The sequence below is a fragment of the Oryzias latipes genome, chromosome 3 (assembly GCF_053564925.1).
Source record: "Oryzias latipes strain Hd-rR chromosome 3, Olatipes_Hd-rR_3.1".
Lineage (NCBI taxonomy): Eukaryota > Metazoa > Chordata > Actinopteri > Beloniformes > Adrianichthyidae > Oryzias > Oryzias latipes.
In genome coordinates, this window is record NC_136239.1 from 20150856 (window position 1) to 20168106 (window position 17251).

General features: G+C 39.0%; 1 protein-coding gene across 4 annotated transcripts in view; it reads right to left on the reverse strand.

The window, feature by feature from the left end:
• Window positions 1-1125: 1125 nt before the first annotated feature.
• rasa3 (RAS p21 protein activator 3) overlaps window positions 1126-17251 on the reverse strand; it is a 48578-nt gene continuing 32452 nt past the window's right edge. The window contains exons 6-25 of one of the 4 annotated variants that reach the window (XM_023953392.2): window positions 15983-16063; window positions 15811-15883; window positions 15076-15149; window positions 14883-14987; window positions 13394-13550; window positions 13175-13323; window positions 12972-13086; window positions 12774-12848; window positions 12569-12692; window positions 11583-11689; window positions 10103-10180; window positions 9907-9984; window positions 9684-9757; window positions 8640-8699; window positions 6320-6426; window positions 5700-5782; window positions 5410-5618; window positions 5211-5314; window positions 4917-5100; window positions 1126-4343 (exon numbers count right to left, since the gene is read on the reverse strand). In XM_023953392.2, coding sequence (XP_023809160.1) covers window positions 4268-4343; window positions 4917-5100; window positions 5211-5314; window positions 5410-5618; window positions 5700-5782; window positions 6320-6426; window positions 8640-8699; window positions 9684-9757; window positions 9907-9984; window positions 10103-10180; window positions 11583-11689; window positions 12569-12692; window positions 12774-12848; window positions 12972-13086; window positions 13175-13323; window positions 13394-13550; window positions 14883-14987; window positions 15076-15149; window positions 15811-15883; window positions 15983-16063 — 2113 coding nt within the window. In that variant the 3' untranslated portion in view covers window positions 1126-4267. Of the gene's footprint in view, window positions 4344-4916; window positions 5101-5210; window positions 5315-5409; window positions 5619-5699; window positions 5783-6310; window positions 6427-8639; window positions 8700-9683; window positions 9758-9906; window positions 9985-10102; window positions 10181-11582; window positions 11690-12568; window positions 12693-12773; window positions 12849-12971; window positions 13087-13174; window positions 13324-13393; window positions 13551-14882; window positions 14988-15075; window positions 15150-15810; window positions 15884-15982; window positions 16064-17251 lie in introns of all 4 variants that reach the window. The other 3 variants (XM_078945123.1, XM_011490324.4, XM_078945124.1) reach the window with 3 other exon arrangements.

A 17251-nucleotide genomic window follows, 5' to 3' on the forward strand; every position in this document is an offset into this window, starting at 1 on the left:
AAGACAAACATGTAAACATATTGGACAATCAATAATTTTCATGAAAGGAACAAATAAATGAATGAATGAATGAAATGAATGAATGAAGTTGTAATATAAACGTTAAGTGAAGTGAGCACAGCATCATGTAAATAAATGTTATTTTTTAATTCAAGGTCCGTATTTATTGTATGTGTGAGGCAAACGCATGAGGGCATTTTAATGTAGCAGTTAATCTGAGAAAAAAAATATTTATTTTGGTGGGATGAGGAGTGACATGATGCCCCAGTTTAATTATGAATGAAATTAACACAAAAATGGACTTTCCTTAATTTACTTAGTGGAAACTGAAATCAAAAAGCACAAAACAACTCCTCCAAATTAGACTGAGAAATATGACACTTTATCTATATTTAATTTTTTTCTTGTGCAGCTTTAAAATTCTGTAAACCTTTCTGCAAAGAAGACTACCATCTTTCTTTTTATGTATTGTATTTTCTGTTTTGTGCTGAGTATTTAAATCAGTAAATATAACAACTGCTGTAAAAATAGTAGTGCATGAAGGTTAGAACATATGGCAAGTAAGGGCCCCCATGCAGATCTGATCCCTTCACTGAAAAAATATATAGTCTATCGTTAAAGCTAGATTACTCAATTTAAACAAATTTACTTTGAGAAGACTAATAAAAGTTCAGTTTGGCTTATGAAATTGGGTGCTGGAAAGAAAAAGTAAACCCTGCTGATAAAAAATAAAACTAAAAAAATAAAGAAGAAATTTTGTGGCCTTATTAAAAGCTCTGACAGATGGTTAAGACTGTGATCCTGCAGCAAAAACATCAATGAATAGAACAGTGAGACTAAACTGATAAAGTGTCGACACAAATACTGACAGGCAGTTATTGTCACAGCAGTCTCATAAACAGTACTTCAATATTGTGACCTACAGGGCAAAATCCTTAGATTTAAATTTAAATATAGTTTTAAAGTCAATAAATATTTTATATTTTACATTCTACAAAACTACATTTTGATGGCCTTTTTAAAAATAATGAATCAAGCTTGAGCTCAACATAATTTTTCATTCATATCCTGTGGAACTCCTTCATGAACAACTTTCATCATGAGCTTAAAAAAACAGACCACACATTTGCATTAATGTCAGTTTCATTTAGTTTCTCAGGGCAAAAAACATCACTCTTTCACTCTTTCATTCAGCTGTTTTTATATACACATTTAACACACTTATTTTAATACTTTTAAAATATTTGTACAAAATACACTGTTCTCCCTTTATATGACTGGTTTGTCTGGAAAAAAGTCTGCAGGAGTGAAATGTTTAAACTGGGACATTATTGCATATCATCTGTATTGCATAACTCTTTCCCGAAATTGTGGGTGTCGAGAAAAGAAAGAAAAACGATGGAGCATTTACTGGAACTGATGTCACGGCAAAAACTCAGAGATTAGAAGATAATCGTGAAAGTTTTTTTAAAACCAGAACATGACAATAAATATGAGCTTCACACACCTGAGGAGAGTTAGTAACTGCCAAAAACACACACTGAAGACACTTTAGGAGAAAAAAATTAACACTTTCATCATTGTGTTGACTGGACATCAAAACTGAAAAGAGGGCGTGGAATCAGATCACAAAGGAGAAACATTGTTTTACCATAAAAACCAGGCAGTGGTGGTATTAACAAGTGGCAATTGGCCCGTGGGACAGAACCTGTAACTTCTTGGGTTGGCTCAATCACACTTTCAAACACAACATGCACTCTCCTCAGCCATTCATCTCAAGATATGTGTGACAAATATAGAGAAAAAATGAGTCAAAACTGTTGAAAATCACCTGAATTGTTCAACCCATTTGACACAGAAAAAACACATTTCTAAAACTATTGGTCAACTGTTTTTGAAACAGTTTAGACATGAGCTTAATTATATATATATAAAAAATTCTTAACGATGACTTTTTTTGTTTGTTTTTCCTTAAATAGATCCTAAAAAAGTGATGACTGGCACTGGTTGGGATCCTGCTTTCTAGGGATTGCCCCATGAGGCTAAAACACAAATATACTTATGGAGAACACAAAATTCACATGTAGCTTGCAGACTGGTCCACTGGCACGCTAAGTACATCTATACTTCACATGCAATCAATGGTTTGGCAAAAGTTAGTCAGATAGAGCGCCTGCCTTTGGATAGAATGGAGCAATGCAATCAATTAGCATCCTGTACCTACAACAAATTTTTCCTAAGGATGCAGACTTCTCAAAGTTTTGCAAAAACGTTAGAGAATTAATCAAAATGTTGAAAAAATAACTTTTATAATTTGCTTTTTGCTGTATTATTAGCTTCACGACAGCAGAACCTTTGATTTTTGCTTCTAACGTGTACCTGTAACATGAGCCTGAGCTGCAAGGGATTTTTTTGGCCTGATGACTTGGAGATGTAAGATCAGAGTTCTGCTCCAGCTGTCAGTGTTTCTCAGCAAAAATACCTTTAGAAAATTTACGAAAACACCCCCCAGAGGATGAAACTTTCTCTTAGACGAGAGCAGCTGCAGAGCTGAAGCAGAGCGGCGAGGAGGCGGGGGGAATGTGAACTTTTTTGCTTTAGGTGTAATAGGTTTTACCAGAAAATCAATGTGAACATTTTAATTAATGTTAAATGCATGGAGCAAAAGGTTCCTGGTGGAAGTCCCTGCTGGGTTCTTTCACTGAAGACTCAACATATTCACTGAAACGGCACAATTCTTCTATTTTGCAGCAGTCACGCTGCGCTAACTGGTGCTTCCTTAGTCTGTGTGGTGTACCCTGTATCCTATCCAATAAAATGTTTCCATCTTTGACCACAAACTGGACAAAGTATGCACTGAGAATGTTTGGATGGGTGTCAATAAAGTTAGGACATTATGGAACGACATTTACAGAAGTTGAGTGCAACAAAAACAGGCCGAAAGCTAGTTTTGGAAACTCCTGCATGGGTTTCTTCTTCTGTTCAACTCTGCTGCCATAAAATCTTCAGTTCTGCATTGCATCACGTTGTGGTACTATTTAAAAAAGCGCCTTTCTCATGTCCAAAGAACAAGACCAAAAATCTGTATATATTTTCACATATTGTGGCTGAATTTGACGTATTCTTAGGGCTGTTTCTTTTCTGTTACGAACAATTTTCTTTTTAATGTCTTGATGCCTATTGATGCAAATATGCACCAAACCGCTCCCGCTCCATAATTACCTTAATTTAGCATCTACCTGAAAGCAAAAAACAACAACCAAAAAAACAGAGTTTTTTTCCTATTTGGAAATAAATTCTGGTATCAAGGGGTTAATTTTGGTACACAAGATTGATCGTACCATAAGGATTTTAACCCTACCCTGGCTGTCTGTTTTGGAAACGAAACCGGTTTTGAGGTCTTCCTTTCTCCTTCTATTCCCAGAAGCTGGTTTTAACTGAGGCCTCAACTACGAATCCACAAACTCATCCAAACATTTAAATAGGCCAAGAAGAAACTTATTGTCCCTTAAAGACAATGAGGCTCAGCATGATGATGACAAGGCTTTAAAAGACAATATGTGCATTGGGAGATGTGCAATTCCCATCATGCCTTCTTTTAGTTTGGGCCCAGTGATCCCTTTCTTGTGTTGCTTGGTCAATCGGCTCAGGGCAAAGCCTAAAAAGAAACCTGAAAAGTGGAAAAAAAATGATTCCTTCCTGTTCTCTGAAGTTTGGTCAGTTATGTAACAAATACAACAGATCATTTCAACAATATATAAAAAAAAAATAACCAGGCAAAAAAAAAGCTTTCTGAAAGTCTGCAGCAAAGTTTGTTCTTCCATGAATCCAGAGGCATTTAAAGTGCATGTTGGTCACTGTCCGAACTGTCCAGTGAAAAAATTTGATCTCTCATCACATCACAGATGAGCTTGTGCTGTATCTTTATCTTTCCCCTTCTCAAAGCTGGTCCTCCATGTTTCCCCCTCTCACCTGGAGATTTTTCTCCAGGCTTGATGTGATGGAGATTCGTCCGTTCAAATTTGGCAGCTGAAGCTGAGCGATTCGGCTAATCAGGAGTCACTTGCTGCCACCCCCAACAGAGTCAGAGTTATCTTTCAGAGTTTTTTGGCATGGACACAATCTCATTTTCTTTAGAAAAAAAAATAGAAAGATTAAAAGTCGACACTAGAATCCTGGGTCTGTTTGGGTGCACTTCCCCAGAGTTTGGAAAAGTATGCTGCTTCTGGCAAAATTTGGAGCAAAAATAAAACATATTGAGCCAGTGTTAGATAGAGTAGGTGGAGTTTTCAGCCTGCTGGTGAACATAGCACTGAAAACTCTTGTCTCCAATAGGATGTTCCCTGGAAAAAAAAGAAGAAACAAGTGTTGAAGATGGAGCGAATGAAGCAGAAAAGAGTACAAGTCTACCACCTGTTGGCAGAAAAGGAGAACTTTTCACTACCTATAAACACAAAAATCGTGTTTTTGGTGTTTTGACATGTTCTTGTGGCATTTTCTGATGATGGAGGACATATATAAAGAAAACTAAGCTTCCTAATTGAGTATTTTTTTAATTCAATTTCAGTGAATCAGAAGTAGACGAAACAAAATGCAGTTTGAAAAGGAGCTTATTTGAGTCGTAGAAGATACAATGCTCCCTGCTCAGCTCCGAGCAGCAAGGAGGAGAAAGAGAGCAGAGGAACTGCATGCCAACAGTCCCTCTCACAACTCAGAGGTGAATTTACAATCAACTACTGCTGCTCTGCAGAACCTATGTCATAGAAAATAACACAGGTTTTTTGATTTTGCCTAAAGACGGCATCATCATAATTAAAAGACCACTGGGAACCCTTTTACGGTAGATTAAAGAATAGTTGGGGTGAGACTTTAACAATCTAATATTCTGCAATAAACAAAAGGAAATCCAAACATACTGGCTGCCTATCTTTGTCTTCTTGAACTTGTCCCGTTTGTACTTGGTGTGCTGTTGCTCCAAGGTCTGCACGGCTGAAATGATCTGCTTCAGGGTCTTATAGGTCTCCTGAGGGTCATCTATGACAAAGCTGGAGTACTCTTCCTGCTCTGGCCCGTCATATACCGACTTACTGCCACAAGCCTCTGCAGCAGACATCAAGCAGCGATGAGGAGGAGGATGGAACAAAAGGCAAAAGCTTTAGAATGAGTTCAGGCGCATTTAGAAAGCAGAAAAGCTGTTATCTGTGTCTCACCTTGCATCTTGATCAGCTTGGTCATATATGTGCTAAAGAGGGAATAAATTCTCTCCGTTTCTCTGTCTCCATCAACGTCTAGCTGGATATTTGCCGGGAGACCCCTGGAAACAGATGTATATGGATGTATAAGGATGAGAAGAGTGGACATAAAGAAGAGAAATGCATTGCTTAATGGATGTGAAAGATTTCCTTGTACCCAGTGCACGGCGTACACCCAGGAGCCGTGTCTGCTGAGTGCTTACAGCAGAGCCAGTGGCCGTTGAGGTAGGCTGAGGGATGGTAAGTGCTCAGACGTTTGCGGTTGCATTGGCTCACTTTGGTCAGGATGTCGATCCAGTCGCGGGCCTCCACGCAGTTGTTGGCCTGGATGTAGAGAGCTCGCTCTGGCTGGATGACCTGGAACATCTGGAGCACGGAGAAGAAAACGACAAGTCAGAGAGACATGTGCATGCTTTTGGGAGATCTTCTGGCCCAGAAGGTACTCACGTTTTTCATTTTGAAAGACTCCTCTTCCAGCCGCTCCACAGCCAGGATGTTTTCTATAGGAATGCTGCAGAGAGCTCCCTCACCTGGATGTGACAGGTATTACAGGTAAGGAGCAGAAAACAAGTACATCTGGAGAATTCTTTAAAATTATAACTAGATTGAGAGTAAAGTATGACACTAGCAACATCAATATATAGGGTTGTAGTTTAATTATTACTGATCAAATGCATGCCTTGGACAAAAAAAAGAGATTTGTTGTTATAGCTCACTTAATAACTTAGTAAATTGGACGGGTTGGACTGAAACAATTTTTGTGATATGAAATATTTTGCTTTTGTAAACCAATTTAAGTAAAATGCTTTTTAGGATGTTTTCTAGCTTTTTTGTGCATCATGTAAGCAACAGAAAAAATGAGATCAAACTGCAAACCCTTCTCTTTTTTTGTCACTGCAAGAACAGTTCAAGTTTGCAGATGCAAAGAAAGCTAAACTGCGTAAAGGTTTACCAATTTTCTTCTTTTTTCCAAACATATTCTTATTGTTCAACACATACATTGAGAAAATACAACATCATCAGAGATACCCGTTAGCTGATCCATTAACGCTGCACACCTCCCTCACCTTTGGTTTTGTGGTAGGTGAACTCATGATTGGTGAGGCGGAACCATCTCTTCTTGAAGTTTTTCATTCCAAACCGTTTCCTTCCTTGAGCTCGCTTAATCATAAACCTACGACGAAACAGGAAGCACAAACTTGTTTCCATAAAAAACTGTAAATGTGGGACTGAACTTTCCCTCATCCGGCTCCCTTATGTCTATCTGCAGTGCTCAAAGAGTGCAGAGCGTGAATGTAGGGAAGCACTACATAAGTTAAGCATACAAAATATCCTTGAAAAGAGCCCTATGCTATGAATATCTTTGGTTTATCAGTCCATACACATGCTAGCATACAGCAACCACTGCTGTAACTGTAGGTGTCAGTACAGCACTCATAGACTCATCAGTTTATGAGAGAAAAAAATAAATCAGGTGAGGAAAAAGCGCAAACATACCAGTGATTTTCCATTTTTGTTTACATTTTTGTCACATTCAATTATTAAGGTGACTTTTTTAGCGTCACAACAAACAATGAATGTGAAGTTTTATAAGTAAATAACAGATTGTTGAAGAAAGCATAACCCTGAATTTCATTTTTGTCCATAAATCAGTTTTTCCAGAATTAATTTTTGACTGATCATTTAAAAAAAACCCGCAAAGCTTTATATTTGAGTCCTACTATTTGGCAAACTTCTTGCTATCTTGCTTATGTTTATCTTGTTGAACTGATCAAATACCTTTTATTATCTGAGTGCTTCAGAATAGAAGATAAGTAGCTGTGCAAAAGCCATTTTAATTGGCCAATGAGAACATTTTAATGTTATAGACATAGTTAGGCAAAAGTATAATGTAAACACGGCTCATGTAAACATGTAAAACCACTGGTAGGGTCTTTGAAGGAAGAGTAAACAGCAGGATGTCCTTTGTTTTAGAGATTTAGGGTGATAACATGAACACAAATGGCAGGCGGCCAAATGCATATAGGACTGATGCATACAAAATATTTTAAGTTCTTTATATCTCGTCACAATCTGACCCACATGGGTCTTTTTAAATAGTTTTGGAGATGCTTCAGGCCGATATGATACAGTGAAAGCGCAAAAGAAGGGAGAGAGAAAAAAGGTGCCAGACTGGTTTCACATTTATCTATCGCAGTAAATAAAAACAGTTGTTTTTCTTTCTGCATTCTTTTTTTATTTTTATGTACAGCACCTTGAGCTGTTTTGTACATGAAAGGTGCTATATAATAAAAAAAAAATTTGAATTTGAATCAGGAGCAGACCAGAAAATGTTTGAAAAAGATTGCACTTGTGACGTAGAAAATACGTCTGGCAGACTACAAGCTCTCTGCTCTGCTCCATTCTAAGGCATACCCTTATAGACAAATAGATCCATGTACGTCTTTGTTTTCTTTCTCTGTACAGTGGAAGAGCTCCAATATATTGCACAACTTTTGTTTTACCGGTAATGTTATGTTAGGGGTTCGTGAGGGAGAGTGGGAGAGTGTGTAAACAGAGAGCTCTCAGCAACAGGGAGGAGAAAGAGGTCAGGGTTGCTCTGGTCTACGGAGTTAATGAACTACTGCAGAAACAATGTCCAAGAAAACGGCACAATTTTTCCCCATTTTGCCTGAAAACAGCATAATCATAATTAAAAGACCGCTAAAATCGATTAATAGATGATTAGAGTGGGATTATAATATGTAAATGACTGAGAAGGCCTCATTTAAAAAAAATCTGTTCTGCACACAAACCTTAAGGTGTCTCAACAAGAGAGAATTACAAATAAGAAAGCATAATTTGTGTGCATTGCAAAAATAAAGCATAAAGTGATGTTCTTAGTTATTACTTCAAAGTTTTATGCATTTGGCCCCTGTTTTGTAAGCACCAAAACTCTCCCATAGGTACATTTTTGTCTTTTCACCATCGCCACAGAGCTCCGGTTTCACATTTCATGACTATAAAGTGTATACAGAGTCAGGATGGGGGCGGCTCAGGAATACTCGTAGAGGAATCAACTCCTGCGTTTGCGTGTCTCGCAAGGTGAGTAACAAAACAGGCCATTAGCAACGGTAACTCTTTCTAGGTAAGCAGGCTTGAAGCTAACACTTTACTTCACACAGTAAGAATACGGTAACACATTGACAGACCTAATCATCCAAGGATGTAGCAGCACTTTTTTCTTTAAAGGTGAGAGTAGAGTCTAAAGTAAAGTGCAGCGGCGTCTACAGTGGTGGATGACGTTTGGCTTTCCAAGGTGGGAATGGGGTGGTCAACGTAAAAACACGGGAGGGTGATCACAGAGGGGGGTGGGGTTTGTATACTTTTATATGGAGAAGCTCTTACCTGCCCTTCGTGCCTTTAGACCCCTTAGCATCAACCCTCTTTATAGTGACCTTTAAACTCCTATGCCCGGTAGCAGAAACAAAAGAGGGTGGGGAGGTTGATGAGTGAAGCTAGCTTCTTATGGAAGCTTCTCCTTACAGCGTGGATTGTGACCCCATCGCACTAACGGCCGCATTTTTCAAGGTCACCGGCACAACTATAAAAGCTAAAGTTGGGCTCCTTTTTGGTGCAGAGTTGAATGAAAATCTGTGTGCAACAGTCCCCTCTCGGACACTTTTTGGGTTCATCCAGAATGACGTTGCTGACAGAGGGACACAGTTTCTCCATAAACAGAAAGGATTTTACTCATTAAAAAAAAAAACTCAAAGGAAAGCAGTAAGAAGACCCTCCAGATGCAAAGAGGAAGGGACTCCACTCCTCCCTTGCTGGTAATTCCTCACCCTGAGTATGGTTGACACATATTAACAATGGGGATGTCCCAGACGACACCTAAATAACACGCTCTTTGACAAACTCTTCAACTGTTTATGCAATTAATGTGAATTAACTGATTCTGACGCAGAGAAAAGCTGCTTTAATTATCGGCTTTGCCCCGATATGGAACATATTACTGACCTACAGTGTTTTATAACAGCACTGCTTTTCTCTGCGACAGAATCCGCTGAAATTAGGTGCATAAACGGTTGAAGAGTTTTGGTAGTCAACCAAGGGAGCTAAAGGGTTAAATCCTGTTCTGAGTAAAACTGGTATTCATAGATGCAGAAATGGACTGCAGACTTGGCTGGTTAAGTGACAGCTTTTAGAAGAGCACACCCATCTCCACGTGCTGAGGTGCAAATTCCCACTGTACCTACCTTTAAGTATCAGAGTTGTCCAAGTCAACCCTTTCTGTACATAAATAATGCAAATGATAACGTCCTCCACTACAACAGACGCTGAAATAACTTAAACAAGTTAGAATCGAATGGACCAAAAACCACAAAGACATGATTTTTGCTTAGTTCTTTCTACTAATGAAGGGTTGTTGGGATGCTGGTTCCTTACCCCTCTTTGAGCATGATTGGCGTTTCAATGCTCTTCTGATCCCATTTGCCAGAAGTGGAAATCAGGTCCAGGAACTGCAAAGATCCCCACCCAGGAGTTAGTCAGGGAAAAGTATAATGCAAATGTTTGTAACACATTTATATGTTATTAAAGGCCAAGTATGGTGACACATCTGACAGGCAGGAATCCGATTCATTGGGTTAGAGGAAAACTAAACACTCACATTCTTTACAGCGTCTGCATATTTTTGCTCATTGAAGTAGTCATAAAAGGAAGCCATGTAGGACTCTTTGAAGTTGGCCTTGGAGAGATTACAAGAAAAACAAAATACATCAATATGTTGTGGATGAATAGAACACTGTACCAAAGACAAATGATTAGTTTGGAGAGGAGAAAAAGCATTGAGCTACAACACTCACAGATTTAGATTTGGCAAGACTTCCCAGCGTCTGGATCGTCTTTGAGATGAGGGTGAGGGTTCGGGAGGTAGCAGGATCCTGTAAACACGAGGAGACAGGTCGACCATCAGTCGTCCACTATACTGGTTAAAGCAGGGGTCTGCAGCCTGAGGTTCTGCAACAACATGCATCTTTCATCCCTCTATTCTGGCTATAAGGCTTTGAAAACTGAAAAAAATAAATAAAGTGTGGTCATTTGGATATATAGGGCAAAGTCTTTACTTGGTGAAGCTTAAGATTAATTGTTTGAAGTGTTTTGCAGCATTGTGCTCTGCAATTCTTCAGGAAAGCATACAAATACACAGAGAAAAAGATGGTTAAAAGCATAATCTAGTACACTATTCTTATCTCCTGCTGCACAACACAGTCTAGATTCTCTTCAAATGAAAATATGCAAAAAATACATATCTGCACGTACATGTAGGTAAATGCATATGCATGTTTTTACATATATTTCATGCTCAATCCAAAACATCCTAAATGCGATCATCTTGTAATTCAGTACTGAGTCGAAACTACAGCACTAAAAAAACTAAAAAAAAAAATTCACTAAAAACATTTGTTGCACACCTATGCAATTTTTGTTATAAAACAAAACTTTCCATTTTAGCTTAAAATAATAAACTCTTAATTCAAGTAGCTTATGCTGCAACAGAATGATATTATATGACACATGGTACCTTGTATAAATTTAAACTATAGCTATATTTAAATAAGTCTATTTACATAGTGTAACAGTGAGATCATGTTAAAATACCACTCTGATCATCTTTTGATCTATTTTAAAAGCATTCCTATTGGTGTTCTAATTATAATAATGCTGTTTTTAGCCAAAATAAAAAAAAAACTTTAGTTTCTGCAGAAGAACAGTAGTTCCTTAAAAATTCATCTCTAAATAAGTCATCTGTTGGTTCGGAGCAACCCTTTCCCCTTACTCATTACTGAGATGCTCTGTTTATGCACTCTCCCTTTAGCTTACAGCCCTTCACAACCCCAACCTAACATTAGCGGTGCAACAAAAATGGGGAGCAATATCAGAGCTGTCCTGCCGTACAGTTTTGAGCCAGATACCAGCTCCGATGAGGAAAACAAAGATGTACGTGGATCAAGTCGTCTGCAAGTAGATGTTTTTAATAGTCAGAAATGTGATTTTAAGCTACATTTTCTTTAAATATGTCCTTCATCACCCGAAAAATGCCAAAAGAACGTATTAAAAATACCCAAAACAAAATTTTTTTTTCAGAGTGGGTCTTTAAAGGAAGTCTTTTTGTAGACTGAATTTAAGTCTTGACTTATCCCTGATAAAAGACACATGATCAAAAATGATACATTTTTCATAAAACATGCAGTGCAAATTTTGGCTTATTTTTTTTAAACCATATAGAATGTAACTACATGTGCATGTTTTGAGTATGGTGCATGTGTTGAACATCAGACTCACTGGATGGTGGGGGCGCAGGTGGAACAGGTTAGGGGAGAGAATAGCTGGGGCGAAGAAGCGGAGGAAGATGAAACTGCTGACTGCTGTGTATCGGACGTCTTGGTCAACTAGAAAGTAAAATAAAATAATAATAATAATAATGGATTGGATTTATCTGCGCTTTTCAAGACACTCAAAGCGCTTACATTGTGTCCATTATTCATTCACTCCTCATTCATGCTTGGTGATGGTAGACTGACAGAGGCGTGGCTGCCATTTCGCGCCTACGGCCCCTCTGACCATCACCGGTATCATTCATACACATTCACACACCAGTGGAGCCACACTGGAGGGAATACAATTCATTCTTTATCTCTGTTGCCTTATTTGGCAATGTATATGCCACAGTGCAGTTTTAAAAACTTCTAATTAGATTTTAAAAAAAATCTCAGAAGTGAAACATTTTTTTGTATGACATTTTGGAGATTTAAAACTCATTGAGGCTTTAATACCCTTTGTGCTATCCTAGGCACTTTAACATTGGGAGTTGGGTCATCTGGACCCCACTAGACAGTGCGCTGAACCTTTTTTTTCCAATAATTTGTGATCTTCACTGGTGTCCATGGATTACATGAAATCTTACCACCTTTATCATGGTAGGGAGAACACATCAATGTAAGGGTGGGGTCATAGGCTAGCACAAGGGATACAGTAAAAAATGTTTTTTTTTACTGTACAGGAAGTATTTCTTCCTGTAACCAGCAGGAGGCACCCTGATACAAGAAATGACCTTCATTGTTCCACAGATGACCATAAGGGGTAAATGGGAGGCTTCAGTTGTTTAGAGTTTGACACAGCCCACAGAGGACAAAAAGCCTTTCAGTAAATCCAGTGTATAAAAAAGAGAGCGTCCTCAGCCCTTTCACACATCCTGCTCTTCACTGTTTCCTCATTTGCTTTTGCCTGTTACCAGCTGTGCCCGGTAAGCTTTTCAGGAAGCGGGTTACCTTGGAAACGAGTGGCGGCGGACTCTCTTAAGGAGAAGAAGATGTCACACATGACGGTGGGACAGCGGACCCCAGAGGTGGTGATGACATTGAAGATCCGGTCCACGTACTGGCGGAGGTTCTCCTGAGGAGGGGAGGGAGATTGGAGGCGTCACACGCTGTGGACTACGTGGAGAACGCACAGAGAAGTGCCCCTGCTTCTTACCCTGTTCGTCTCCAAGTTCTCTGACTCTTTGAGCTTGACAGGATCGATTTCACAGGGTTTGTGTTCGGTGCAGATCTATGATAAGGTATTGAACCACAATAAGTCAATGTGCAGCTGAACCCTCAGGCAGGAACAAGGGTTACAAACAGGATAAAACATGTGCACGCTGTACGGAGTGTTAGGGAACCGCTTCCATACCTCATCTACGATTGGCTTAAGTGTGACTTGTAGATAGTGCATCCCTGCCAGCTTCATGGTTTCGTCGATACATTTGGAAGTCAATGAATTTCCCCGGAAAATGGTGTTTGGATCCCTGAAATAAGAGGGAAAAGTTTTATTTTTTTATGCAGTAAAAATAGGAACAATGTCATCATCTCTAATTGAAGTCCTCAGCCACTCACTGTGTGCGGTTGACTTCAGCGTGTGCGATGGCGCTGATAAAAGGCACTACTTTGCCATAGTGGAGAAAGAGACGGACAAGCGGAATGGCGGCTTCCTGTTTTTCCCGACACACCTCCCCCAGGATATGAGCGGTGGACGCAGACACAGGCTGAGTTGGGACAAGAGGGAGTAAAACAGTGGGACTGGCGTTTGAACATCCGAGGAACTCCTTCACAAACCTCCACGTTGGCAGAGTCCAGCAGCAGGTCTCTGAGGGGGTTGTAGTGTTCGGAGGGAAAGACGTGGTCCTCGGTGTAAACGATGTTCAAGCGCAGAGAGCCCAGGTCCTCCACCTTTACAGACTTCCCGCCATTCTCCCGGGGCTGCAGAAAGTACCTGAAAAAAGGAATCCCACACTGATGGATTCAGATTAAAAAAACTGATAGTTGAAGAAATACAGACAAATAAAACAGCCTAATCCCTTTAATTGTTAAGAAAATGATCATATAAAGTAATCCTATTTGCAGCAATTACAAACCACATCCACTCTACAGGGACCAAATTATTTTGTACTTCCTGACAAACGATTGTAACTAAAGCAGATATTCTGCAAGTTATTTTTAACTCCCAAAACCAACCACTTACTTTTCCCAGACTATCAGATTATATTACAACTGAACTTTGCTGAGTCATTATTTTCAACTCTTCCATTGTTAAATCAAACTCCTCCCCTGATCAGTACCAACATATCCATAAACCACAGATGGGCAGTTACTCTGATTTACTGCATTTACCTACTCTTTTGTAAATATCCTTTTTCCTAAAAGTAGTTTCATATTTGCACTAGTATGTTGGTATATTTTCATAATATTTTTGCAAACTGAAATCCATAGTTACTATAGTTGTTCTACGATTAAAGGGTTTAGAGAAATCAAATGTCAGTGAGACGGCAAAAGTCTATTGAGTGTTGCAGGAGTGTTCTGGCGCCTCCCACTCTGTCTTGCTCCACAACTTCCCCAGCCAGTAATCACCACCAGTGCATCTGAATGTGTTTGCCCCATTAGATCTGCTAATAGAGCATGGAGATATGAGGACAGAGTCCAGTCCAGTTTACAAGTGTTCATTGCTGTTTGTTCCCACAGATGAAGCGTCGTACGGGCAGAAAATAAATTCTCCCTTTAAACATTATAGTAATTCAAACAGGCGCGCGTTGCATCTGCAAAAAACACAGTAAGCTAAAAAGGGATCAGCTGAGCAACAGCTGCCTCATTATTTTGCTGTTATTAGGTCATATGTGCCAGGGTTTCAACAAGGACTTGAACTTAAAGTTCATCACCTGCCAGTAGCGGTCCATCCCCAGAAAACATACATTAAAAAGAAATCTAAGCATTAGCAAACACTTCAGTTAAACCAGAACATGAAGCGAACTCTGTTCACCATTAAAAATCCATCAAAATAAAGTCTGTCCTTAGACTTGATTTTTCCGTTAAAGCATATTCAACCAATAATCTGCAGATAATAATCCCTTCACGAAAGCTAATTTTTACAGTTACCTTTGTGCTTTCAAAAAAGTACTTAAAAATGTGTAGTTTTGCATTTTTTAAATGCTTTTGAATGCTTGAGGTTAATCATTCTTTTGAATATAAATTACATTAAATTTAATGGAACAGAAAAACTGTTATCAGTACAACAGGAAGCCAATCAATAACCATCAACCATTGCTCCTACCAGGCATCGTGCACACCAGCTTGGCCCAGGACCCGCAGAGGGACGCGCACGCCTCCCAGGAATTCGTCCCCGAACTTCAGATTGCTGGCGTTCCACAGATCCACCCTGACCACCAATCATGTGTTAAAGTTATACCAGGAAGGAGGCATAAATGGCGACATAATGTTGTGCAGCAGGAATCCAACAGCCTTACCTCAGCGCTAGTTTGTCAACATCCTCCTCTTCAACATCAAACTGCCTCTTTGTGTAGCTTAATGGCCGCGTAACCTGCAAAACGCGGTCACGTCATTAGATATTTGAACAGAAACAAGTTTTTCATTGCAAAATACCTGGAATTGTAGTTTTGCCTCAATGTTTGATACCAAGTTGCAGAATTTGTGTGTACTCATGAAAAAGAGAGGATTGAGGGGGACAGAAGAACTAGGTACGTGCAGGGAGAGGGAAGGGGGTTAACGTCCTGGTTTGGAGTAAATAAGCGGGTTCTTGTCACTTCCAAATCAATGGGCCAGACTGTTTGGTTTGTCTGAATCAATCATACTCTTGTCCTGCTGTCTGTTGGTGCGGCAGCGAGGAGGCCAGAGGGAGGAGCAGAACAAAAATGTCACTTCAGAGCTACAGAGCGACACGGTTTACGAGGCCGCCCTGAAAGGAGGAGCCCCAAAAACAATCCAGTGTGTAGCTATTTAATGGCTGGAATTAAACACCAGTAAGTTTCCAAGCTGACCACATAAATGGTGGTCCTCCTTGTGTCCTGAGAGGGACTTTTCCTCTAAAGATTTCTACAGAATTTTAGGGTTTTAGTGGTTAGAAAAGAAAAAAAAAATTTTTTATGGCAGACAACACTAAAAAAGTATGATTATAGTTAAACGTTGTCATAGCAATATAAACAACAAACAGTGACGGATCATGCTGGACAATGGTGAAGTACCTCAAAGTAAAAAACCTCCTCAAACTGGGGATTGTTAGTTTTCCTCTTCACTTTGGTCTTCTTAGCTTCTGACCTGAAGTATTAAAAAAACAGCAAAGTAAAAAATAAAATAAAATCCCAAACAAATTTTTTACAAGATGTAACAGACAGAAAAAGATGTGGAGAAACTCGCCTGGAAGGACCGAGTAAGGAGACAGCTGCGTAGGGATCACACTGACCATTGATGATCGGAAGACCTTGGCACTCCAGCACTCTGCACAAAGAAATACATCATCACATGCAAGACTCAGTGCTTTGAAAGCACAAATCTGGTTATCAATGCCACAATAATAAATTCTATTTTAATTTCTGATTCACCAGGGTTAAGAAAAAATTTGATTCAAAATGCCTTTCCTACACTGCAAAACAGGCAATAAATCAGAGTTTCTTAAAATTTGAAAGAAAATTTTTAAAAATAAAATAAATACAAAAATCTACCAATGGGGTAGAAATATGGTTATTTAAGAAAAAAAAAGACATGTTTTCTTAAAATAAGATTATTTTACTATTGAAAATCTTTCTTTAAAAGGATTGTTTTTCTTGCAAGACAGGAAATAAAAAGTCTTTTAAGATTTCGTTGTTGCAGTGCATTGGTTTTACACTGTATTTATTTCCAAAGGAAAAAAATTAATACAGCCCTTTCTAGATCTATTTTCTTTGCCCCAATCAGGAAGTCTTCTCATTAAAGAGTCAGGTGACTAATAAATGAGAGTCACAAGCACAAATAACAAAATCTAATTCCATCAGCCCCCATGCACTTTCAGCGCAGCCACTAACTCTTTGATTTGGTTTCCAGCAGAACACTTCCCTAAAAGACAACAACAGCAAAATACAAATAAAAATATCCCCAAAGTTTCCAAATTTGTTTTGAGCTTTTTAAAAACCCACTCTGATCATCTCTTGATCTATTGTAAAATCGTTCCCAGTGATCTCGTAATTAGGATTATTCAATTTTTTAAGCTAAAATCAATAAACCTGTGTCATTTTCTTACACATAGTTTCTGCAGAGTGGGAGTGTTTCATTAGAATTGGGAGCAGTACAGTGCAAATCCCACCCCTCTTCCCCTCCCATTGCGTAAAGTGGAGCAAACCAGGAAGTGTGTGGCCCCTCAGTGTATTTTCTAAGTCACAAATTAGACCTTTTCACACTGCGTTCTTTTCGTGATTCACCACAATTTGAATAAAGACAAACTCAGAAATGCAATTTTCTTTATATGTTCTTTATATCAGAATTTTCATCTGAGTGGGTCTTTTAGGCTTTATCTCTGAAGACCAACACAGCATCTGTATGAACATCAGAGGAACAGATCATTTTACAGTTATGGGTTTATTACTGAGGCTCTCTGTCCCCTTTGAGCTTTTATATGGATATTGAGTGTGCATTCAGATTCTGAACCTGGTC